This window comes from Embiotoca jacksoni, unplaced genomic scaffold (assembly GCF_022577435.1).
Source record: "Embiotoca jacksoni isolate LCO1_2020_lvr unplaced genomic scaffold, fEmbJac1.0.p SCAF_9, whole genome shotgun sequence".
In the NCBI taxonomy this organism is placed as follows: domain Eukaryota; kingdom Metazoa; phylum Chordata; class Actinopteri; family Embiotocidae; genus Embiotoca; species Embiotoca jacksoni.
In genome coordinates this window covers 4350441-4375888 of record NW_027185447.1, presented here as the reverse complement: position 1 = coordinate 4375888, position 25448 = coordinate 4350441, and the positions used below count along the sequence as shown (strand labels likewise).

The 25448-nt window shown below is 42.9% G+C and overlaps 1 protein-coding gene across 2 annotated transcripts in view; it reads left to right on the top strand.

Annotated features, from left to right (window-relative positions):
• mtcl2 (microtubule crosslinking factor 2) overlaps positions 1-25448 on the top strand; it is a 112047-nt gene that overhangs the window by 72912 nt on the left and 13687 nt on the right. For both annotated transcript variants that reach the window (XM_069141565.1, XM_069141566.1), the window contains exons 7-19: positions 605-758; positions 1162-1735; positions 2689-2989; positions 4358-4576; positions 6832-6966; positions 9338-9460; positions 10346-10576; positions 10911-11027; positions 11233-11400; positions 18941-19093; positions 19786-19902; positions 24988-25052; positions 25210-25357. In XM_069141565.1, the coding sequence (XP_068997666.1) occupies positions 605-758; positions 1162-1735; positions 2689-2989; positions 4358-4576; positions 6832-6966; positions 9338-9460; positions 10346-10576; positions 10911-11027; positions 11233-11400; positions 18941-19093; positions 19786-19902; positions 24988-25052; positions 25210-25357 (2505 nt within the window). The remainder of the gene's footprint in view (positions 1-604; positions 759-1161; positions 1736-2688; positions 2990-4357; positions 4577-6831; positions 6967-9337; positions 9461-10345; positions 10577-10910; positions 11028-11232; positions 11401-18940; positions 19094-19785; positions 19903-24987; positions 25053-25209; positions 25358-25448) is intronic.

Genomic DNA, 25448 nt, shown 5'->3' with positions numbered 1-25448 from the left:
GCCCCATACAAACACTTTCCATCTTTTCTTAGCCTTTGAACCCACTGTATACGACTGTCATTTGGTTATAATGGCGGTTATGGTTAGTCAAGTATCCACACCCTTTGTTCCCATATAAAACCCAAATGGCACATATTTTCACTGGGAAAATTGCATGGGAAAACTCAGCAGAGGGGCGTTTGTATTGTTTTAAAAACCATTCAAACACTTCATAAAAATAAAAATCACACTTTGTGCGCCAACTTCTGTCTTTATTGGATTCAGAGAACAAAGTATTAAAACATTTCACCAAGCAGAATGGACTCACTGATTTTCCCATAATAGTATCAGTTGTAACAATATTGTTTTTCCAGTCACTTGTGTTAATGATGAGCATTTAAATATGTGATGATGTGGAAAATATTGTTTTTCCAATTAACAGAGTCATAAATATGACAGGTTGTCCTGTCTGAACATGAATGAAGAAGTGACATATTTTGGAATAAGAAAATAGAAGCACTTCCAAGTAAATAAAAGCAGTTTATTAAACATTAAAAGAATGAACAGGTGGTGAGTAAATGTTTCTCTCCTCCTCCTCACGTCTGTTTTATTTGACACCCCGCAGGTTGCTGACTCCCCCCATACCCGCGAGGCGGAGATCAGAGTCCACCTCAAGCTGGTGGAGGAGGAGGCCAACCTGCTGAGTCGACGCATTGTGGAGCTGGAGGTGGAGAACAGGGGCCTCCGAGCCGAGATGGACGACATGAAGGGGCCGCAAGGTAGTTCTTGTCATCCGTCAAACATGATTAATTTGTTAGAGATGTGTAGTTCCTCTGTGTGAAAGTGCAAATGATCTTAAATCAACAGGCAGCATGACTGCCTGGGAATTCTTGGTTAGCAAAGACTGTGATTAACATTCACCCGGAGAGTCTGACTGACACCAGACTTTCTCAGTAAATAATTACCTTATCTTTATGATGCAGCAACATTTACCCTAACGGCTAAACCCTTGTCTGACATGGATAAATTGTAAGTGTCTTAGCATTATTGCTACATTTGACAAATTATAAGATTGTGAGCAGCCAGTAAGTGCAGCATAGCAAAGAGATCGAAGATGAAACGGCTACTGGTTTTAAAATCACTGCTTGATCTCTCACTTTGTTTTTGTTTTTTTATCCCTAGACAGCCCTCAAGACCTTACTGGTAATGGTGGTGGTCTGGGGGCGGGGCTTGGCCTCACAGGAGGGACAATGGTGTTTGGGGGAGGAGCTTCATCTGAAAACGTCATGGAGCTCCAGAGACACCTCCAGTTTGTGGAGGAGGAGGCGGAGCTACTGAGGAGGTCTCTGATCGAGATGGAAGAACACAACAAACTCCTGATGAACGAGATCAACCGCTATAAATCTGAACTCCCACCGCCAGCATCCGCACTGTCAACTAATTCATTGATGTCGCTCACGGACGAGCTGCTCAACGACAGTCCAGTGCACTCTATACAGGAAGGGGCGGTGCTTATCAGCACAGACACACCTCCCCAGGAGGAGGAGCTCCGATTGGCGAGGCTGCAGATTGGAGAACTGAGCGGGAAGGTGAAGAAGCTGCAGTATGAAAACCGTGTGCTTCTGTCCAACCTGCAGCGCTGTGATCTGGCGTCCTATCATGCTCCTTCCTCCTCATCCTCCTCCTCCTCTTCATTAAGACTGGCTCTCGAGACAGATGCAGAGGCTGGAGACTCGGCTGAGTGCCTCCCCAGCAGGTAATTTCATATTTTCTTTTTCCAGTTCACTTTAAGAACATTTTAAGGTGAAACTGAGGACCAAGTTTTTGATTTGTAGTCAGTAGAGATTCACATTTGAAACGTATCTCTTCCTCCCGGGTTACTGCACATAGTTGTGTTTTATAGACAAAGAAATAAGCATTTTGTGAGACTTTTTTTTTTACATTAAGTTCTGTAAAAAGAAATTCCATATTGATACGTATTAGCCAACAAATATGCCAATACCAATTTATCCGTGATAGACTGGTAGATTGATCAGGCTCTAAAATTTGGTCAGGTTTCTAAATTATATTTATATCTCACTATCATGATGAAAAGAGTATAATTAATTCTCTGGAATACTTTGGGGAATGTCTGCACCATGTTTCATGACAATCCATTCAGTAGTTTAGATCTTTCACTAAAAAAAAAACACATATATTGACCTCTTGTCAGTACTTGAGGAAAAGTCAGGGAACCACCACAGTCAGAGGGATTCATCCTCCTGGCACATCGGACAAAATTGCACATCCAGTTTTTCTCCAGACATCCAAGAGTATGATGAAAGATTAGAAGAGCTTGTTTCAACCACATTGCATAAACCTGAACCTTATAACCTAAACAGCAACCTCAGCCCTCAGTAATACAGACTGAAGAAGCCATTCAAGCTTTCACTTCATATCAGCTTTGAACTACTGTACCTTGAGAATGAAAGGCGATTCTTAACCTTGGAAACAGAGACTGACAACACAATCTGGCTTCATGGTCCATTTAGAAGCTGTTCTGGAGCTGTTCAGTGGTATCACACAATCATCCTCAGCAAATGGATTTTACACAGTTATCATAGATGTTTAAATATCTGTTTGTGTGACTTTCAGGTCAGGATCAATGTCAGATTCTCAACTATTAAAGCCGACAGTAAGTGGTGAAAGAGCTCTCTGTTTTTCCATTAGCCCGCCTCACCGCAAAGAGCCGGTCGGAGGTGAGAACGACGCTCTCGAGATCAAGGAACAAAGAAAGAAGATCGAGGACAACGCTGACGCAACAACTTCACTCCCTGCGTGCCTGGGGCAGAAGGACCATGATGCCTTGCTGGCCATGAGGGACCAGGCTCGCTTGGTTTCCACAGCGATACAGCTCCTGACCTCCCCCGAGTCGAACTGCCTCTCCTCCTCCCCGTCCATCTATCACAAGGTCTGCAGCAATGAGGCAGCAGAGCCGTGTGACCTGGAGAAACCTCAGCCTCCCAGCCAGGTACATGTCCTGTGTTTGGACCAAACTGTCTCAGGAAATCCTTTTTTTCCACAAAGACTCATTTTTTCAAAGAATTTATTGGATATATTCAGTGTGGCACATTTCAATCCATGAAATCTACTGAAACCCTGAAGATGTGCATATCATTTAGTTAAACATTACATTGCATACATTACAACACCACCGACGACTAAATCTTTTTCCAGTGCATTTTTGAGATAGTTTGAACTTTATTTGCTGCAAACAAAAGTGTCCTTAAGATGCAGAGACATGGCTGCTGACTCATGAGATTGTTAGAAGGTGATGGTAATAGTCTATACTCCTCATGCAGTGATGGATATAAAATATGTACTTCTATATTGTTAATGAATGTACAATAACAGTAGACCTGCAACTAACATTAACTACTAGTACAATTAACTACAATCTACTAGTTGAACTGCATTAACTCTTAAAAGACCTGCCCTGATTTTCCCAAAAATATATTTTGTTTCCAGTCCGATTTCAGTCACAGCACGTACCTCAAAATGTTTCACAGTAAAAATTAAGAAAGGAAGAGTTTCTGTCTACTAAAATACTAGAGGGCTTTTAATTTGAAAAAAAATACAAGAAGTGTTGTGTTTGTATTAACGCGTAATGCAGTAACTTTAAGAAGGCAAACAGTAGTGGATCAAAACGAGGGTTCAAGCTGATGTCACGAATGAGTCAAAACATCTTAAATGTCAATATGAGAAATTTGATCGTTTCATTTGTTTTTATTGACTCTCTGACATGACCTACTTTAGAGATCATTCGATCTTCAAGCAAAATGGAATGGAATTGAATTTCAACTTTAAGAATGAGAAGGACTGTGAACATTTTATTTTCTCCCTTGAAAAATTTGATAACTGTCTGAAACAGCAATCTTACAGTAAGCAACTCCATTTTTATAGAGAGGACATTGTTTCAAATTTACAACCTGGGCCCACTTTTTTGTAACATATACAGACACATGCTGACTGGCCCAGGTTGAGTCATATCACCATGGTTACCAAAATATTATCTCCAAGTACAGCCAACCATTACCAAGAAAAACAGAAATGACTAATTATAAATGTTTGGCATATGAACAATGATATGCTGTGAGTTTACAAGAGCCCAAGTTGATGTCTTATTTGTTTTGTGTGACCACCAGCTACAAGGATAAAGAACATCATAGCCTCAGTGAGAAATGGTTCATCTTTCGATTTGGCTCTCTTTCTTGCACTGATTGTTCGGCCACCTGCAGTTGCAGCCCCGCAGCTCATCATTTATCAGCTCTAGTCGTTCCCACACACAACCAGAAATGCCTGACTGTAGTATAATCTCTGTTATTTGTGTGTGCCCTAGATCTCAGAGCTGTCTGATCTGGGCGACCGTCCTCTGGTTGGTGCTCTGACCAGCAGGCTTCAAGCCCTCCACATCCAGCTGCAGGCCTTTGTGGAGCGGGTAGACAGCCTGGGTAAACCCCCAGCAGGGGGGAGGGACACGCAGGTGGTGGGGACGTCTGCTCTGACCTCCGTCTCCTGCTCTAGAGACAGCCAGGATGGACAAAACGGGGCAGAGAAGGTAAACGACAAAGAACTCACTCCTCTTCCTCACTCCTTATCACTCTTTCTCTTTCATTTATTATCAGTCTTTTTTTATGCTTTTATATTTGCTGTTTTTTTTTTTTTTTTTTTTTTTCCTAGTTTATTTCTCTGTTTTTGTTGTAACCATTATTTTGGCTGACCAACACTCCCAATCCCATTTCAACATGCTGCTTTGTTTTCTCCTCACAGTGAAGAGTGAATTTACACCGCACGCTCAAATCTGACTCATCACCAATCGAACAAAACAAAAAAAACCTCCTTTGTCTGTTCTGTTTCTACTCTAGATGAACCTGAAATTATGCCAGCCCTGTTGATCAAAGACAAAACAACCACCATGAATATTAAACAGTGAAGTCAGATTTGAGCTGCCAGTGGAAACCTCTCCATGTGATGCCACCTGTGTCCTCTGCATGCTGTTAGATTGCCTCCTAACCTGTGTTTAGATGCTGCTTTAGGCCTCAAATGGAGCCTGTTTGAGAGGCTATTATTAAGAACTTATGAAGTACCATTTATTTACATGTGCCAATTCCTCATAAAATCTGGGTTTACATCCAGTCTGACTGAGCAATACGGATCATTCCTTCTCTGATTCATTGTTACATTTGTTTAAACTGATTTTGGCATAATAATTCAATCTTAGTTGGACGATTGCAACGTTTGGCGTCCCTGTTCAAGATTTCATTAGGTGGATTCTGTAGCATCACACCAATAGTTGACTACCAAATAATAATAGTTCTAATTCCACTAAAACACAAAATTTGGAGTCTTAAAACAGAAATATAAAAAGTCTATATTGTGTGATACCATCGTGCGTTCAGAGTGGAGGAAGGAAGCTGTGTGTGAATGCACCTGACGTTATGATTGAGAGAGTTGTCCAAACTGATTTCTTAAAGCAGCAGATGAGGCAGTGAGCTCGCTCCAAAATGATTTCCAATCATGCTTCATAAATCACATTTTCCATTTGAAGTGCTCCTCTGGGAAATTGTTGGGTTGTAGTTGATTGTCAGTGACTTATGATTCAGTCTGAGCATCTAGTGTATTTTAGACTATATGAAGGTCCAAACCAAATTTAATATGAGACCCATATGGTTATAAAAACACACTGGAATCAGCAGACGCGATTGGCTTATTTTTATACAATTTAATAAAAAAAAAAAAAAAAAAAAAAAAATTAAAAAACAACATAAAATCCAAAGAGGGTCCAGCATTTTTTCTTTATTAATGTTGTAAAAAGAGAAACTTCTATTCATTGTTTTAAAAAATAAGCCTTTCAAGACCTAATAATAAATTAAAGATTGAGATTTTTGGAATTTGGTGTACAAAGAAAATTGTTTCTTATAAAATCTGTGTCGTCGACTCTGATCTATGATGAAATTATCCGTAATTTTAAGTGAAACATTGTTTAGACTCCATTAGAGGCCGGTTCTGAGTCCCAACACCTCTCCGCTCTGTCCTCCCCTCTCCTCCCTCTCTCTCCTCCCCCTCTTCCTCCCCTCTTTCTCTCTGCACGGGCACCATAACCGATCGATTTCTGCACTTGACTTCCCTCTTTCAAATCTCCTTCCTCTTCACTTCTTGCACATCCTGATCTTCATCATTTCCTTAAAACTCCTCCCTATCTTCCTCTAACTTCCCCCTGCACACCTCACATCCCTCGTTCCTTCCTCTCCTGGCTTCACTCATCTCCTCTTCCTCACCTTGTTGCTCCATTGCTCCTTTCGCTCTGACCTTTCATCCTAACTGCCTTACTCCTTCTCTTCCCATTTGTCTATTTTCTCCCCTCTCTGTCTCCTCCTCTCTCTCTCCCATTTTTACCTCGTCTTTTCTCCCCTCTCTGTCCTCCTCTCGTTTCCATTTCCCCTCTTCCCCCCAGCCGTTCATTCTGCCCTCCATCCTCCTTTTCTTTCTTTTCTCCACTCTGTCATTTTCCTCTCTGACCAAACTCTTCTTCCTCTACATCCTTTTCTTCGTCTTGTGAGGCCCATAAATCATTATTGTGTTCTTTTTTTTGTTTTTCATGTTATCCTAATGTTCTCACATGGATGGACGCCATTTTGGTTGTATTGTTTTTTCTTATTGTTGTGTTTGTCTGTCCTGTTTTCTATCATTTCCTACACTTTATTTTTGTCCTACAACTTCTCCTCCATCTCTCCCTCTCTCCTCTATGATTCTCTTTTTTTTTTTGTTATTCTTTGTTTCTTTCCTCATTAACTTGCCCATGCATGCATGCAGCAGCCTGATTATAGGGACCAATCAGAGCCTGAGGTGAAAGATGAGACACAGGAGAACAGCCAATCAGACAGCAGCGAGTCACAAAAGCAGGAAACTGGCCAGCTGGAACAGGAAGAGACGACAGATGATGCAGTGGTAAGTCACACAATCATTAACATCATAACAGGCACAAACATAGAGAAGTTTCACCCTTAGTCCTTCTCACTGCAGCCAGCGAACACAATTTCTCAGCCAGAATGCAACTTTAGCCTAAAACCAATGTTTTAATATCAAATTTCTATCTTATCTGGTCTGCAAAAGCATTCAGGGTAACGAACAAAAAGGTTCAACTGGCTCCTTTTATAGTCTGTCCATGAAGTTGAAGTACCAAAGGAAACTAACAGTGAATGTGAAGGGGACTAAACTGACAGTTTTGTATTAATAATTAATCAAATAACCACTTGTATGTGTCACAAAACATTCATTCAGAATGAAAGTACATATTTGATAGCATCACGGATGCAAAGAACGCTGTCCGTGGTGCTGAACCACATCAACAATAATCGGTTTTATTGTAAGGTGTCAATAACAAAAAGCACAACATTTCTTTTCCATATGTTTATGGTAGAAACAGCTTCAAAGACAGCTTTGATGGTAACTGAGTCTTATCCGGAAGTCCTGACATGCAGTTAAAATCTCTGAAAAAAGCTGGTTAAACTGAGCTTGTGTTGCAATTTGTTGTTGTTTGTTTATTTTTTTTGTCAAACTGCTTTTTCCAAAGTCAAGAATGAAGCTATAAACTTGAACTTTTAGCCTAAACTCGTAACATTTAACTTTGAGTATTAACATTTACTTAATCTGGTTCTTACAATCTCTAATTTCACCCTTGAAAATAGGCCCCTAATGTACTTTTGTACTGTGTGTGCTCACATTATGCGGATAATGTATCCAAATATTTGCATGCGCAATGACAAACCATGCATGAGCTGCAGCCTGAAGTTCCTGGTGTGTTACAGGGATGATGAACTCATGCAAGAAAAAACATATTGGAAACAAACTTAAACAAACAGTGACTTCACCATCAGCTGTGGGACTGATGGGAAAAAAAGACCTTTGTTTGGTTGACCTTTTGCTGGTGTGTCTCCATAGCAACGAGGGCTGTGTGTGTGTGTGTGTGTGTGTGTGTGTGTGTGTGTGTGTGTGTGTGTGCGTGTGCGTGTGCGTGTGCGTGTGCGAGTGTGTGTCTGCATCTTTATCCAAATCTAAGAGGGTGAAGGAGAGAGGGAGACGAAAATAGAATGAAAGAGAAGTGAAAGTCAAATGTTATACAGTAGATAGAGCAGAGCAGTGACACAGCAACACGCACACACAGTGTATACACACTCTCAGTATTCAGTATATTCCTGTTCACAATAATCCGCAATATTAAATGTTTTTTATTGTAGCTCACCCAGAACTATATGTGGACAAACAGCAGTCTATTCACCGATCCATGGTTAAGTAATGATAAAACCACAACTGCATGGTGAAATATTTTTGTTAGTCTTCTGTTTAAACACTGTACATGTTAAGTTGTGAGCTTTAGAGGTGCCTTTGGGTGTATTTTTGAGGTTTGGAAGGAACCAGACTCGCCTCCAGTCTTCCAGAAGCTAAGCAAATCATCTCCGACCTTTAGCTCCTCAGTCATTACGCAGCCATGAGAGTGGAAATGATCTCGTCTAATGCTCAGCCAAAGGGATTGTGAAAAGTGCCTTAAATACACAGAATCATCTTTTTTGGCTTTAAACTGTAACGTCTTTAACCCTTACTTAGTTTATTTTAAGAGAATAAAAGCCTGATGAGCTTATGAATGAAATTATTCTCAGACTATAAGTTAGAGTGCATTTAACCACTCATGCTTTACATATTGTCTCCTGTACAACAGTCTCTATTGTCGTTGCACATTTTCCTCGAGCAGCCTCCACCTTCTCACAGCAGGGAGTCATGATGAAACAGAGGTCAGAGTAGTTTTTCTGCCTGACGGTGGAGGCTGCGAGTGGCCGGTTGGTGCTCCTGGTGGAGGGTGATGGAGGGTAGAGGCTGAGCCCGGTGGAGGGTGAAAGAGGACATTAATGGTACAGTGGTGAGTTGATGGATCGCACTCACTCAGCAGCCAAATGAGGCATGGGAGAGTGCATGAGATGAAGTGTGTGTGTGTGTGTGTGTGTGTGTGTGTGCGTGTGTGTGTGCGTGCGTGCGTGCGTGCGTGCGTGTGTGTGCGGACGTACAGTAGTGTGCCACAGCTGAAGGGTGGTTTAAAGGGTGATGTTGCACAAAACGACCATGTAATGTGCTTCTCACATGTAGTTCTTTCTGCCTTTTTCTTGTACTTTTCCCTCCTCCTTGTTTCCTACAAATGTTTCCTGTCCACTGCTCTTTCTTTCTCTTCCACAATTCTTGGTTGTTCTCTCCAACCCCTTCCTTCTGTATTCCCCCGCGCCCCCTCTGACTCATCCTCTCCTCATCCTCCTCGTTCTCCCCCCCGCAGCCCACCCAGTCCAGTGACCTCCAGGCCTGGCTGTCTGAAGCAGAGGAGTCGTTTCAAGGAACTCAGGAGGAGCTGGAGAAAGAGAGGCAGGCTCAGATAGAAATTGCTCTCAACCTCACACAGGTCAGTTTGTAGCATAAGTTGATAAATTAAACTATTAAACAAAACTGAGAGACACACTGAAACAGCAATTTAATGTTGTTTTTTCTTTCTTTATTTGTAGAGTCAGTGTTCTTGTACCTTCGTGTCTAGAGTCATATATTTGTATATTGCCAAATGACAATATATGTCATGTCAAGGCACTTAATAGAGTAAATTCTTTACAACATCATAGAGAGGAACCTAACACGTTCAACAATTCACCCTTGAGCATCAGTTGGGAGGAAAAATGTGCTTTTAACAAGAAAAGGCCTCAGATAGAACCAGGCTCAGAGGTTGGCAGCCACCTGCCTCGACTGGTGGGAGAGCACAGAGAGAAAAGAACAACATTAAGATACAAGAGACAGTAAACTGAATGTGGGACCAAGTAAACACAGACCAAAAACATGCAGCTGCAGAGATACCTGCAAAGAAAACACAGAACTACACAAGCGAGGAAAACTGCATGGAGACAATAAACAAAACTACGGGAGAGAGAAGGCATAAAGATAATAGGATGCAGTGGTGGCATTCAAATGCAAATGCAAGTCCAAATTTGCGTTTGGAAATCCAAAAATATTCTTGTTGGTGATCGAGGTGTGCCATGTTGTCATATTTATAGACTGGATCTACAAAATGACTATCTGTCCTCAACAACACTCATGTTGTGTTTTTAGAGGTTAAATGTTGGTGACTTTTGTCTTCAATTTATTGCACTGTGGTTAAATTCAAAGAAAAAAAACAACTTTCCTTAAACATGGATTTTTAAGAGGAAACACACTCTTTGACTTCTTTGCATTAGAAGCAAACACTTTTGACCTTAAGTCTTCTCTGATTGTTTCTCTGTTTCTCTGTGTCTCCCCCTCTCAGCTGCAGGATGAACACCAGAAGGCTCTGCTCCGACGGGACTTCCAGCTGCAGAGTTTAGGCCTGCAGGCTCGGCTTCAGCAGAAGCTGTGGAGCCAGGAGAGGACTCTGCTGGTGCAGGAGTCCCAGCACCTCAAACAGGCCCTGTTACTGCTCAGCCTCAAACTACGCTGCTTCCTCAAACAGTGGAGGCTGGGCTGCAAGAAGGACACAGAGTGGAAAGACGTATTGGAGGTACGAGATGATGGAAAGGGAAATGTCTCAGAGCTGGGAGAGTCAGTATGTCCTTATTTTGACCAGAACTATTGATTTATACTCTATGCAGCTAGGCTGTGTATACAAAATCAATGATCTATTTTTGGTTTAGGTAATGATTTTTAAGCCTCAAAGTTTGTCTTCCATTGTACTCAAATACATTGGATTACGTGATCTCAGGTTTTTAATCAGCCAAACCATGATGCAAAATGTAAATGTAAATAAATGTGAAACAAACTGTACATAACTCAGGAACAGGAAAAAGTACAAATAAAAGGTGACAGGTGATGCTCCGCTGTGATTGGTTCTTTAGATGAACAGCCTGAAGGACCTCTACCTGCTGCTGGAGGAGGAGAACCTGCCGAGCCCGACCCACCAAACCGACAAGAGGAGCTCTGCAGACGAACAGCCACTCAGCCCAACTATAAAGGTAGGAAGAGTGACACACTTTTACACACACACACACACACACACACACACACACACACACACACACACACACACACACACACACGCACACACACACACACACACACACACACACACTATTAATTCCCCTCGGGGATTAATAAAGTAAATACCTACCTACCTACACACACACACACACACACACTCTTACCCGTGATTCTCTTTAGTCGAGCGCCGTGAGCAGCACTTTGGCGGACCTGAGGGTGGCGCTGCAGGATCTGAGCGGAGAGTTACGACAAGAGAGACAAGGATCGCAGGAACTCACCCAGCAGTTCGCAAAGGCCAAAGCATCATGGGAAGTGGAGCGTACCGAACTTAAGAGCCTCGTCACACAGGTAAGGAGAACAAAGTACTGCTGTAAATATATCTTCAACAAATAAACAATTAACTAAACTGAAGTGAAAAAAATGTACTTTTGTTGCATCCGACATGCTTTTTTGCTGCATTGAAAGTGGACTGTGGTTCAGTCTGTTAGTCAACTGAAATATGAAATGAGTTTTATTGATAGAATGAATGAAGAAAACAACAGCACACAAACTGTATCAAAGTTGTTTTATTTCCTATTCTCTAACCACTATGTTGTCCATTAATGGAAACAGATTATCTAATATCTTTGCCCTCTTCTTGTGCATGTAGTTAGACAGATGTTGACAGCAATCAGTACCTCAACCTGAAAGAATGGAGCAGAACTATTCAGGACAGGGAGAAAAAAAATAATGTAGTGCGAATATTACACTAAGCAAAAATATAAACTCAACACTTTTGTTTTGAATCTCCTTTTTTTATGAGTTGAAGTAAAATATCTAAAACTTATTTTATGAACACAAAAGGTTTATTTCTTTCAAATTGTGTCCACAAATTTATTAAAAATCCGTGTTAATGAATACTCCAACTTTGCCCAAATAATCCATCCACTTGACAGATGTGACACACCCAGATGCTGATTAAACAGCAGGATTATTGCACTGGTCACAAACTCACTCCAAAATATGCAGTTTTATCACACAGCACAATGACACATGTTTTAAGAGACGGTGCAATTGGCATGCGTAACCAGGACCATCACATCTGGCAGTTTCATCTGCAAGAATTTCTGAGACCAGCCGCCCAGACAGCTGATGCAACAGTTGGTTTGTACAACTGACAGATTTCTGCTCAAACTGTCAGAAACTGTCTCAGGGCAGCTCATCTGAGTGCCCGTCGTCCCTCGAAGGTCTTGACCTGACTGCAATTCGTCATTGCAACAGACCTGAGCGATGCTCACCTTTTGATTCCGTCTGGCATCTCTTCATGGATATATCCAAGTTCACACTGTACCGGGCAGATGGCAGGGCGTATGGCGTTGTGTTGCTGAGCAGCCCAAGGTGGCGGTGGGATTTTGGTATGGGCAGGCATGAGCTATGGACAACGTCTTCGTTGGGAGCATTTTATCGATGGCTATTTGAGTGCATAAAGATAATGTGACCAGATCCTGAGGTGTTTTTGTCATGCTGTTCACTCGCCTCATGTTAGAGCATGATAATACACGACTCCGTCTTGCAAAGATCTGTTCATAATTCCCGGAAGCTACAAACATTTCTTGCTTGGTCTGCATGCTCACCTGACGTGTCACCCAGTGAGCATGTTTGGGATTCTCTGAATCAATGGATACGACAGCGTGCTCCAATTCCTGCCAATATACAGCAACTTCGCATAGACAGTGTAGATGACAGAATTAAACCTTACATGTGCAAAGAAGATCTTTTATCATACAAAAGTGTTGCATTTATATTTTTGTTGATTGTTGGCAGAATGTCCCACTCAATAAATCTATGCAGGAACACATCATACACTCACCACAGAGAGGTAAAAAAAAAAAAAAAAAAAAGAACCTATCAAGTCTGTCAGCCTTGCTTACATGTAGCCAGACAGTTATCGCACACCAGGTGGGACACGTACAGTAAACGTGAATAATTTGCGGTGTTTCTTCTCTGAAGTGTCCATTAGTCTTTTTGACAAGTGCTTTTTTTTTTTTAAACTGATAACGTCCTTCGGGTTTAGTTTCTACCTCTCCATCTGTCAAGTGGTTTCTTTGTCCATCCACACCTGTTATCCCCTCTCCGTCTCTCCGTCTCGTCTACAGGCAATGAGTAATTGTTTTAATGTGTCCTCCTCTCCCATTGTCTATCTGTCTGTCTCATAACAGCAGCCGAGGCGGTAACCGTGTTAATTAACAGCCTCTGAGATGGAACACAGCCTGTGTGTTACCGCCCAGTAATTGAGACAGTGAGAGGGAGGAAGGAGAGATAAAAGAGAGGTTTAAATGTTGGGCAATTAAACAGGTCTTTTCATGTGTACTCATCTCTGGTCCCTGAGTGGATATTTCTCTACTATCTTATTATATTTTACCGTCTAACCACCAAAATATGTCTCAGAAAATGCTTTTTTTCCATACTTTTTAAGTAGAGCTTTTCAGTCATATGTCCTCCTGTAAGCCTAACCTGACAGAACTTGGACTGAGGGCCGCATAGAACAGTTACTATATAACTCCTGGTCATAATTTGGTAAAACATATTTTCCATGTGCCTAAAGTTATTTACGAATCGTCACTCATTTTCAAATAATCTTTTAAAAGAATCTGTGACATCCTGCACATGATGACTCGCATTTCATAGTAAACCTCATGCAATGAGGACTTGAAATAAAGAACAACTGGTGGAGAGAAGCACAACAAATGTATATGAAGCAGTGAATATTCCCGCAGTGGAGGATTCCCTGAGAGCTACTTTGGTTCCCAACAGCACAGAAACGCAAGAATACACAAAGATACGCACACAAAACGCTGAGTCATTAATCATCGTCATGATCAGAGAGATTCGAGCCTCGTGCTGCGGTGCCAGATCATTTGTCTTCTGATCGCCAATAGGAGGCGAGAGCTGCATCACAAACAAATAAGATGCTCTACTTTTCCTAAACGTGGCGTCGCTGCAGGTTTTTATGAACGTGTGATTCATCGTCTCGTCCGAGCACGTTTGAGTGTCATTTATGATGTTTGACTGTTCGGCACTTTATCACATATTCCGTCAATCTGAACACAAACACACACATCTGTGCAAAACTTTAATGTCCTCATTCTCTTCCCTGACCTGTAAGATGTGTGTGTGTGTGTGTGTGTGTGTGTGTGTGTGTGTGTGTGTGTGTGTGTGTGTGTGTGTGTGTGTGTGTGTGTGTGTGTGTGTGTTACTCTGGCCCAGATGCCACAGCAGGAACCAATCTCTCCTCTGCCAATAACGCACACTGTAAAGTATGTCATCAATTTGCCCTAGGGGTGTGTGTGTGTGTGTGTGTGTGTGTGTGTGTGTGTGTGTGTGTGTGTGTGTGTGTGTGTGTGTGTGTGTGTGTGTGTGTGGACATTCACAGACCAGCCGACTACATCTGTGCCAAGTCATCCTGGCATCATGCAGCGGGTCCTCCAGCTGTTGCTTCATTGAATGAGTCAACTCAATTTCCAACCCTGTCCTACCTGTCAAACAGCTTGACGGGAAATGATCTCCCCCGTTCAGCCTAATAAACAAACACCGTCACTCAAGTAGAACCAATATCCAGATCTGCGAAAGCATGCAGGACGACACTGCCTCCTTATTTTTTTTTTTTTTTTTCAATCATTTCTCCTTCCTGACCTGTTACAAACACCTGCCATCTCTGTGATGACAGAGCGAGCAGCTGGAAGATCTCATCGCTCATTCATCACATCTGTTCAATCCAGTTTACTCACGAAGGCAGGACGACGACTGACACAATAACAACGCGCAATTCAAATGCAAGTGCGACTCAGGGTTGTAAAAGACAAACGGAGTTGTTTGTTTACTTTAAAATAACACGTAACCATCCAGTTTTCTGATCTGCCGCCTCTCCAGTTAGGGGCTGGTTGCTTTTAGGCAACTAAAACTATTTGGTAGAAAGAGTTGCATTGGATGTTTTTGCTTCGTTTCAGCAAGTATTGACATCACTCCACTACATGCCCGAGACAGTTAGCTTAGCTTGGCTTAGAATGCAGAATCAGTTCAACGGTCTCTGTCACTACTGAACATAATATATCCTGTTCATTTAGGTGATGAAAAATAATGATCTAAATGACTGCTGACAGAAGACGTTGAGAAAGTCAACGCTAAATCAATTTTTTTTTTCTCCTCCTAAATTTAGGTCTGGTGGTTTGTGAGCACGCGACAAAGCTCCACCTCTTTTTTTTCTCCAAGTGAGGACATAATATGTTCACAGTTCTCTTGATCTGGATGAAATTCATTTACATTTTTAGAGCGCTTGATGGTCCAATAAAAAAAAATGGAATAGTCAAAGTTGTCATATTGAGATTTAGGGTGTATTCAGTGATTTACAATGTCAACTTGAAACCTCACTTCAGTCCGCTACCGATTGCCTTGTTAAGGTTACTGCTTTCGAACAAACTCAACGCTCCCTGTATATTCATTTAAAATCAAAAGCCCTCTAGCGCTTCAGTAGACAGAATCCCTTCTTTTCGTAACAAGGCTTTCGATTTACAACATTTGGAAGAACCTGTTGTTGTTGAAAATAGCACGATTAGCCTATAGCCTATTGTTGACTTTAAAAAAATCGAACTGATGGAAAAATAAATTGGTTATTGCCTGTAAACTGGCCACTATAGTGTTAACATGCCCTCAGAAGCTACAATATAACCTTGTGCGTGCCGTGTGTGCACTTGTGCGCCACAGGTGCCGTCCACAAGCAGCAATACACCTCTGCTTCTGAATACAGTTGTTTCTCATCGCTGCTGAATTTATTGTAATTTTGGGTGAGAATCTTTTTTTTTTTTTTAAAGCTAAGATTTCATGAACACTAACACATACTTATTTTATAATGAAAAGATCCCTTTGGACGATATATTTGTTTATGATTACTTAAACATATTAGAGAACGTTCAGTAGAAGCTCAGAATAAGACGGGATTGAAATGAAACTTCAGTGCTTCAGTTTTAGATTCACAGCATTAATGCAGTCAGCTATTTACGTGACTATATTTCCATATGTATCATCTCCATGTATTATATAATATCTAGACTGTTTTTATTTATAAACCTGGCACACTGGTTGTCTCTCAGGAGCGTTGTGGTTGCTGCTTGGCCTAGATTACCATCTGATGGCTGGTTTGAGGTAACAGATAACAGATAACATCAACTGTGATGTTTCCTGAAGCGGAAACCTGCTGCAGGCAAATAATATGCTGCTCAGAACATCACATGCTACACTGTGAGCCATCGATGAGGATTTTTTTTCCTTTCGTTTCGAGATAAGTTCAGTACACTAGTGCACTGTTTCTATTTAAAGTAGGCCTACTTGCCTCCCCTTGGACTTATTTTATTTTTAAACCACTGAATCATAGTGAGTAAATTTAGGGTTATTTTAACCCTAAATTACAGGAAACTACTTTAATATCAAAGTTATTTAAACAAAACATCTTTTAATCTATCACACATATGATTAAATACACATTAATTACTTTTTTTTAAATCTAATTTGTAGTTTCAGTGTTGAAAATGATTCTCCAACTAGTGTAGAGTCTGCACGTTATTTATATAGTTTGTTGTATTAACAATATAGTGGCTCTAGCTCAGCAAGCAGTCAGCACTTATTAAAGCAAATATACAGGAAATCTGACTGCAGGCGTTGCTAATTTGATATTTAACTACACAACAGTTTACACTAGAGACCGATAATAGTGGTGGAAATACTTAAATATCAGAATAGAGATTGTCTGATTGCCAAGATGATAATAAAACAATAGATGATGGTAAGTGGACTCCGCTCAAAGACCCCTCTGGGTCTAACAGGCGGTCGTTGCCACTGTGTTGTTAGTAACGCTCGGCTGTATTTCTATAAATTTAGATTTCCATAAACAGCTGCTTTTCTATTGAAGAAATTAACTGGAAAGCCACACGATTAATGTAAAAAATGTCTTTCCGGTCTGAGTTTTTGGTATTATGCCAAAACGATTCTTCAACAGTCAGGACCTTAAGTCTCTTGCTGGGATTATTCTGGGAGAACTTAATTAATAAATCCACCGTCTGCATTCATATTCAAAGTTTTAGTTGATTGAATTGAAGTAATTGAACTTGCTCAATTGTGAGCAGCGAGTCGTGAACCAGGCGGTTCTGATCCACCAATCAACGGCAGTCATCCAGTGAAACGGCCTCCCTGTCACCGCCTCAGCAGTAAACCTCGTTAAGACGAGGGGCTCATTACGGCCTCTTCATCATGAGCGAGAAATAGCGTGTTGCTATTGGAGACGGGAGTTGGGTTAAGTGTGCGTGTGTTACACTATGATTGGCTGCCCGACGGGCCCATTAGCATTAGAACGGACGCCACAGAGCCAGACTGAGAGAGGCAGAGGGGATTGATGGGTCTGTTGTGTGCGTGCGTTTGCCTGTTTGTCAGATTGATGGCCCCGGTGTTGTTGGCTGTCTGAACTATGAGGCTCAGACAGAGGAAAAAGAAAAAAGCAGAACTGCTCATAAAAAATTTAAGTGATCCCACCTAGAGGCTCTGTGACAGCAGGCCAGATTCACGGAGAGTGAAAAAAAAAAAAAAAGGGGTGAGAGGGCTCAAAATAGAAGGTGTGAAAGCTGCAAGGAGACGGAGAAGAGGTGAGACAGATAGACAGAGGGTGAGAAGCACAGAGGAAGACAGGAAGTATAGCAGGGAGGCATTCAGAGAGGAAAAACAGCAACAGAAAGATGAGGCACACAGAGACACCGGGACTTCCCATCATAAATATCTGTGTGGTTGAATGAGTCATACCTGGAGTCATGACGAATGTCCTACGTTGTTTACACTCAAAGACACAAACTGTTGGTGGAGAGACTAAATACTGTTAATTGCAGGCAGCACTGAAAATATGGGAGACATTTTGATTTTACTTTAGTACTTCCATTTTGACCTGGATACTTGTTCTCATGAGGGGAAGTGTTGAACGTTTTAGTCCATTATTATTATCTAATGACTTTGTATTGCATTTTTACTGACATATTGTATTTCCTGCATAATATGCTATTATTGTTTTATGACTTTGTTATTTATCTGGTGTGATGTTTTATTACCATTCTTTATCAAAACACTGAAGACAAAACAAACGCTCAACAAATAAGGTCATACAGTAAACTTTACTAGTTTATCTTGCAGATAGACTTTTTTTTATTGAAATGTGGTTCGTATTCATAGATTTAATGAAGCAAAGAATACAAAGCAGTTAAATGTATCACCTGGTTCAGCTCCAACACTAAAAATGCTCATATAACACTCGTGTATTTTTAAATTCAAATTTAACTTTATTATCCAAAAGATGGAATTGCCAGTAATGGTTGTGTCTTTTGGCTTAAGGGAGATTTCAATGCACAGCTTTTATTAGTTTAATCTCTTATACAAGGGTATTCATATTCTGAAATTATGCTATTTTTATTTGAATTAAAGATCTTCAATCTCTCGGATTTCACTGATAACACAATTAGAAGAACTTCAACTCAAACCTGAACTCGAAGAACTAAACTTTAAATTTAGCTGAAAAGAAAGCAGAGTTGTTGCTTCCGAGCAGCAGAATGGAAGATGAGCGAGGATGGAGTGCTGGATGGAAACTGTTTTTAATATGTAATGTTACTGAAAAAAATGAAAAGTTTGGTGACACTGTGATATTTTCTTATCCGTAATTGTTCATTTTGCTACTGCTAAGCACTGCCTTATCAAACAGTGGTGATTTAAACAAGATAAAGTTCATAAAACTTTCAGTTTAATGAAAAAAGAAAGATTCAAATGTATAGATCTCTGTACTTGAGCAAAATTTATAATGACTGCTGTGCTTTTCACCTTCCAGCTCGAGACTAAAGCAGGCAAAACAGCAACGGCTCTTCCCTGCACTGATGCACTGGACCCTCCAGACCTGAAGGTGGCGCTGAAGAGGGAACGTGAGGAGCACCAGCACCTCCTGGCTGACTCCTACGCAGCTGTGATGGACCTAACTAAACAGGTAAATGTGTGTGTAAGTGAGTGTGGATCAAGTTGAGCTGGAACGTAACAGGACAAACCTGTGACTCTGTTTACATGGATGGAACAAACTGTGAAGACACATTGACTCAAGAAGGACTTTTACATATAAATGAATGTCCATTACATTCAAGCTCTTGCTAAACGAGCTCATACAAGCTGATTAAATCTACCACCGCCAGACACAGTCAGTCTCTCTTTAATCACAGTCTATGAATCCGGTGTCTGGTGAGTTACTCTCGTGCTGGCTAGATGGATACATACTGGTCATCCTCTATGAGCACAGCGTGCACAACAGAAACATCTGACAGCCAACTTCCAGTTTAGTCCTATGCTAACTTAAATGGGTATAAAATATTTTAAAACATTTCAAATGTTATCGGACCAAATTGATCAAAACCGACACAACAGTAGCGATGGAGTAGTCCGAATCTATGATGGAAGGACGTCTTCAGTGTTTTTGGAATTACTCTCACTGGCCAAGGTTCAACACTGCAGGTTCAAATGGCTGGCTTAAGTAGATGGAGAGATTTGAAAATATGAGCACTTGTTATGTTTGGGTTTTTTACACGGGTGACAATGTGCACATCACCTCCATCTTGTTTCCGCGTCCTTTGATGTTTTCGTCTCATCTCGTCCTGTCTCTCCCCGTTGACTGACCTGCGGACCAACCAGCTTCAGATCGGAGACAGGAACTGGGGCAGAGAGAAGCTGGAGCTGCTGGAGAGGTTCAGCCAGGAGAGAGCTCAGTGGGAGCAGAGGCTGAGAGAGGCCACTGCACAACAGGGGAAGGTATGGCGGGGGGGCTGGGGGGGAGGGGGGAGGGAATGATTGAATCAAAGTGTATCGAGGTGTACGTCTGAGATAAGGAGGACATCGAAGGTATATCAAATCAAAGTTGACAGTTTACTGCAGGTGTGTGAAAGCTCAACTAGAACTGCTTTCACATTAAACGAGGTGATGTCAGCACCCCAAGCTGGAAAAGATGGAGTTGGGAGCCAAGATGTGAAATATTATTTCAATAGCGCATTTTATGATCAACGTTTTTTTAAACAATTGCACGTCATTTGTTCGGCATTAAAGTTATAACTTTGATCTGCACGGAGCGATTCTTGAAGATGTTTGTTGTGTTTTCTCCTTTGGAGACTCTGCGTCACATTTATTGCAAACTGGATATCCATCCTCAAAGAGAACCTCATTTTAAGATAGCCATAGTTATCCCATATTGTTTTCAATCACTTTTTGTTTTGCTTTCTCTGCGGCATTTGTGTGTTGCGCCCACTGCTTTGTCTGACAGGCAGTGAAGGAGGAAAGGAGTTGCACCGCGCAGGCGCATATCTCCTTTTTTTAGCATTTTTTTCAATACCAGTAATGAGCTCTTGTACACGGTATGATAAGCATACATTTTAATGCCATGCAACCCTACCACTGTGTAGCGTTTAGACATCTGGATCTGTTAATCAAACTGGGCTTCCTGGATCTTCTCACCTGTACTTGTAGCAACACATATTTTCCTTCTGAACACAGCAGCTTTTTTCAAGTTGACGCTAACAGTGACCACACAGCTGTTAATACCATGATGTGAGTAAGGAGCGCCCTCGCTGGTGTAATTGCCTCACTGTGGTTGAGCTGAGCTCGCTGGGAAAAACACAGTCATATTTGCTGATTATACAGCAGCGCAGTCACGGCCAAGTTGCGGCAACATGTCAGCAAGGGATGAAGAGGGATTACGTCAGTGGTCATTAAAGGTCTTTTCCTCAAAATACACACACGCACACACACACACACACGAATACAGACCCAGAGGCACAGTTAGGACTCATCCATCATCCCTCTCTCTCTGCTTTTTTTTTTTTTTTTTTTTTTTAGGTTTACAGTGTGAGGGTGTCTTTGTCCTTCCTTTCTCACCGTCTTTCCTTTCCAATCATTCCCTTCATCCCCCTTCTCATCCATCTCCCTCCTCTTCCTTCCTTCCTCTCTGTTGTGATCCCATCTCACTCACTTTAATAACTGTGTCCTGCTTTGGAAACTTGGCAGGAGTAGTTTGTCATCTTTTAAATTCACTCTGCCTTCGTCTCAGTTTCTCCGAAGGTGTCTGTGTTGTGCTCTGTCCCCAACAAATCTTATCTACTCTCCACTCTGCTTGTCTTATACTGTTGGACCTTTCAAAGACTTCTGATGGTTGATCATAGCGCCTCCATCAGGCCAGTTAGTGTAACACTTAACTGCATTTTTCAGTCTGTTTGACCAGAGTTAGAACATTGAGAGCCTGATTTAGTAAAGGTCTGCGTGTGTTAGCACGTGCCAACTTCACCTCACCAACAAAGAAATCTCCAAGCTGCTCTACTAATGACGTGCAGTGATGATTGCGTCTTTCAAATGTGCAATTTAACACACGGTGTCCATTTTGCGTGTTTGCCCCGAATGCATATGTAATATTGGCCATTTCTACTTGAACATGCAAAATACTGGGAGGTGAAATGCAAATAGATTGCTTTAGCACCTGTAATTATATTTACAAAACCTAAAAGTACTTATAGGAGAAGTGATTGCTAGTGTATTTTAGTGCGACTGAAGGGCACGTATTTATGACTTGCGCACATTACAATATCAATGATATTGATAAACGGGTGCAGTATAAATGTGCAAACCTTTGGTGTAAACATGCAATTTATTATGCTTTATTTGAGATATGTGTTATTTAAAAAATATATATTTGAAGAGGAACCAGCCCTCTGTGAATCGCCACCTTAACATGGTGGAGGGGCTTGAGTGGCTCAGTGATCCTGGGAGCTATGTTGTCCGGGGAATCAGCTAAGGCAAACTGGTCTCACTTTATCCTTTTCTGGAGTTTCCCAGGGTGAGAGGCGTCGGGCGGGAGTGGGGATACTCACGAGCCCCCGGCTGAGCGCCGATATGTTGGAGTTCTCCCTGGAGAATGAGAGGATCGCCTCCATGAGCCTGCGGGTTGCAGGGAGGAAGACTCTGACTGTTGTTTGTGCTTATGCACCAAATGGCAGTTCGGAGTATCCGGCCTTCTTGGAGTCGGTGGGGGGAGTCCTGGAAAGGGCGGCGCCTTCCGACTCCTGGGTTCTAGTTCTCCTGGGAGACTTCAACGCTCGTGGGCAACGACAGAGAAACCTGGCAGGGGGTGTTTGGGAGGAACGGCCTGCCCGATCTGAACCCGAGTGGTGTTTTGTTACTGGACTTCTGTGCTAGTCATGGTTTGGCCATAACAAACACCATGTTCGAGCATAAGGTGGCTCATAAGTGTACCTGGTACCAGAACACCTTAGGCCGGAGATCAATGATCAACTTTGTAGTTGTATCATTTGATCTGCGGCCGTATGTCTTGGACATTCGGGTGAACAGAGTAGCAGAGCTGTCAACCGATCACCACCTGGTGGTGAGTTGAATCAGATGATGGAGGAGTCGGCTGGAAAGACCTGGCAAGCCCAAATGTGTAGTGAGGGTAAATTGGAAACGTCTGTCCGTGAGATCTTCAACTCTCACCTCCGGAAGAACTTCTCACATACCGAGGGAGGTTGGGGACATGGAGTCTGAGTGGACCATGTTCAAAGCCTCTATTGTGGATGCGGTTGCTAAGAGTTGTGGTCGGAAGGTCATCGGTGCCTGTCTTGGCGGCAACCCGAGAACTGAGGGAAGCTGTAAAGCTGAAAAAGGAGGCTTTTCGGGCCTGGTTGGCTCAGGGGTCTCCTGAAGCAGCTGAGAGGTACCGGCAGGCCAGAAGGGCTGCAGCTATGGTGGTCACAGGTGCTAAAACTCGGGCATGGGAGGAGTTAGGGGGGGCCATGGGAGGAGTTAGGGGGGGCCATGGAGAAGGACTTTCGGTCAAGGAAATTCTGGCAAACCATCCGACGACTCAAGAAGGGAAAGCAGGGACTGAGATGCTGAAGGCGCTGGACATTGCTGGGCTGTCGCATGGGGGTCGGGAACAGTGCCATTGAACTGGCAGACCGGGGTGGTGGTTCCCATTTTCAAAAAAGGGGACCGGAGAGTGTGCTCCAACTATCGGGGTATCGTAGTACGCAGCCTCCCAGGCAAAGCTTATGCCACGGTGCTGGAAAGGAGGTGTCGACCGCTTGTCGAACCTCAGATTCAAGAGGAGCAGTGCGGATTCCGTCCCGGTCATGGAACAGTGGACCAGCTCTTTAGCCTCGCAAGACTACTGGAGGGGTCCTGGGAGTTTGCCCATCCAGTCTACATGTGTTTTGTGGACTTGGAGAAAGCTTTTGACCGGGTCCCCCGGGGATTTTGGGGGGGGTGCTGCGGGAGTACGGGGTGCCAGACCCGTTGCAACGGGCCATCCGGTCTCTGTACAGCCACAGTAGGAGCTGTGTTCGTATTCTCTGCAATAAGTCAGACTTGTTTCCAGTGGGCGATGGCCTCCGCCAGGGCTGTCCTTTGTCACCGATCCTGTTTGTGACCTTCATGGACAGGATATCTAGGCGCAGCCGGGGGGAGGAGAACATCGGGTTTGGGGGTCACCAGATCGCATCTCTGCTGTTTGCAGATGATGTGGTCCTGTTGGCCTCTTCGGACCGCGACCTCCAGCACTCACTGGGGCGGTTTGCAGCCGAGTGTGAATCAGCGGGGATGAGGCCTCCAAATCTGATGCCATGGTTCTCTGCTGGAAACTGGTGGATTGCTCCCTCCAGGTGGGGACGGAGTGCCTGTCTCAAGCGAAGGAGTTTAACTATCTCGGGGTCTTGTTCACGAGTGAGGGGAAGATGGAGCGGGAGATCGACCGCCGGATCGGTGCGGCTGCATCAGTACAACAGGCGCTGCACCGGACCGTGTTGGTGAAAAGGGAGCTGAGCCGGAAGGTGAAGATTTCAGTTTACCGGGCGATCTACGTTCCGACCCTCACCTATGGTCACGAGCTCTGGGTCGTGACCGAAAGAACGAGGTCGCGGCTACAAGCGGCCGAAATGAGTTTCCTCCGTAGGGTGGCCGGGCTCATCCTTATAGAGATAGGGTAAGGAGCTCGGACATCAGGAGGGAACTTCGAGTTGAGTCGCTACTCCTTCGCGTCCAAAGGAGTCAGCTGAGGTGGTTCGGGCATCTGATCAGGATGCCTCCTGGGCGCCTCCCTCTGGAGGTTTTCCGGGCACGCCCAACTGGCAGGAGTCCCCGGGGAAGACCCAGAACACGCTGGAGGGATTATATCTCCCGGCTGGCCTGGGAACGCCTCGGGATCCCCCAGGATGAGCTGGAAGATGTTGCGGGGGAGAGGAAAGTTTGGGTCAGCTTGCTTGGCCTGCAGCCACCGCGACCCGACCCCGGATAAGCGGAAGATGATGGATGATGATGGATGGAGGAACTAGCCCCCTAATATATAACTACGCTGTTTGGGAAGCACTGAAGTAGTATGTATTTATCTTTCTGTCAGTATAGGGTACACATCCAGGCCGTCTGGTTCTTGAGCTGCAGGTGAAAGCGAAAATCCAGCAGTGCATCTGGACAAATAAGCGCATTATCTGCAGATGTCCTCATCCCTCCTCACACTCTCTCTTTCTCATTCTGCCTCTTTCCTCTGAGGGGAAATGGCTTCAAGTTTGAAACACACTGACTCAGCATTACCATCTGGGTGTGAGTGAGTGTGTGTTTCCACGCAGATATATTACACCAGACCAAGTCTCCCATTCCTCCTGTCATAACAGCTGCAGAGGAAGTGGCTGGCAAAGAAAGGAATGTGTAGATGTCTTCTATGGTGTGAAAAAACATTAATGTAGAAACGAAGGACGCTGCAGGAGCAATTTGCTCCAGATGATGCAGGTCGTTTAAATGCTAATAAGCTGTGAGAAGCAGTGATTCCCTTTTCACTGACAGTCTGTGGCTTTTTTGTCCTCACAGTCGAAGCCATCGAGTGGCGAATCCTCTGCGGACTTAGTCGTTGCTAATGGAACAGGATCACTAAGGTAACAATTAAAAACACTGGTATTTACATTAGTTTGAATACACAGAGAAAATGTATTTTTTCAAAACTAAACTCAGTTTGTTTAGTGAGTTTATTACTGGTACATCATTACTCTTGAACCATAACTTCTCTTTTCTTATCAACTTATTTGTGAACAGGATCAAATCCGCATTAGAGCTGGAGGGAGCGCAGGTCAATGGAGCAGCCAATCGGGAGGAGAAAATACAGTTTGCAGACCCGCCTCTTTTTATTCGGCCAGAGCTGGGTGACATCAACAGGAAGAACTGGACCTACCTGACCAATGAGGTTATGAGTTATTTAAAATGTTTAATCATTAATAGTATAATATTATCCCATTATGCTCTATGTATTGACATCACTTTTGGAAAACTAGTGA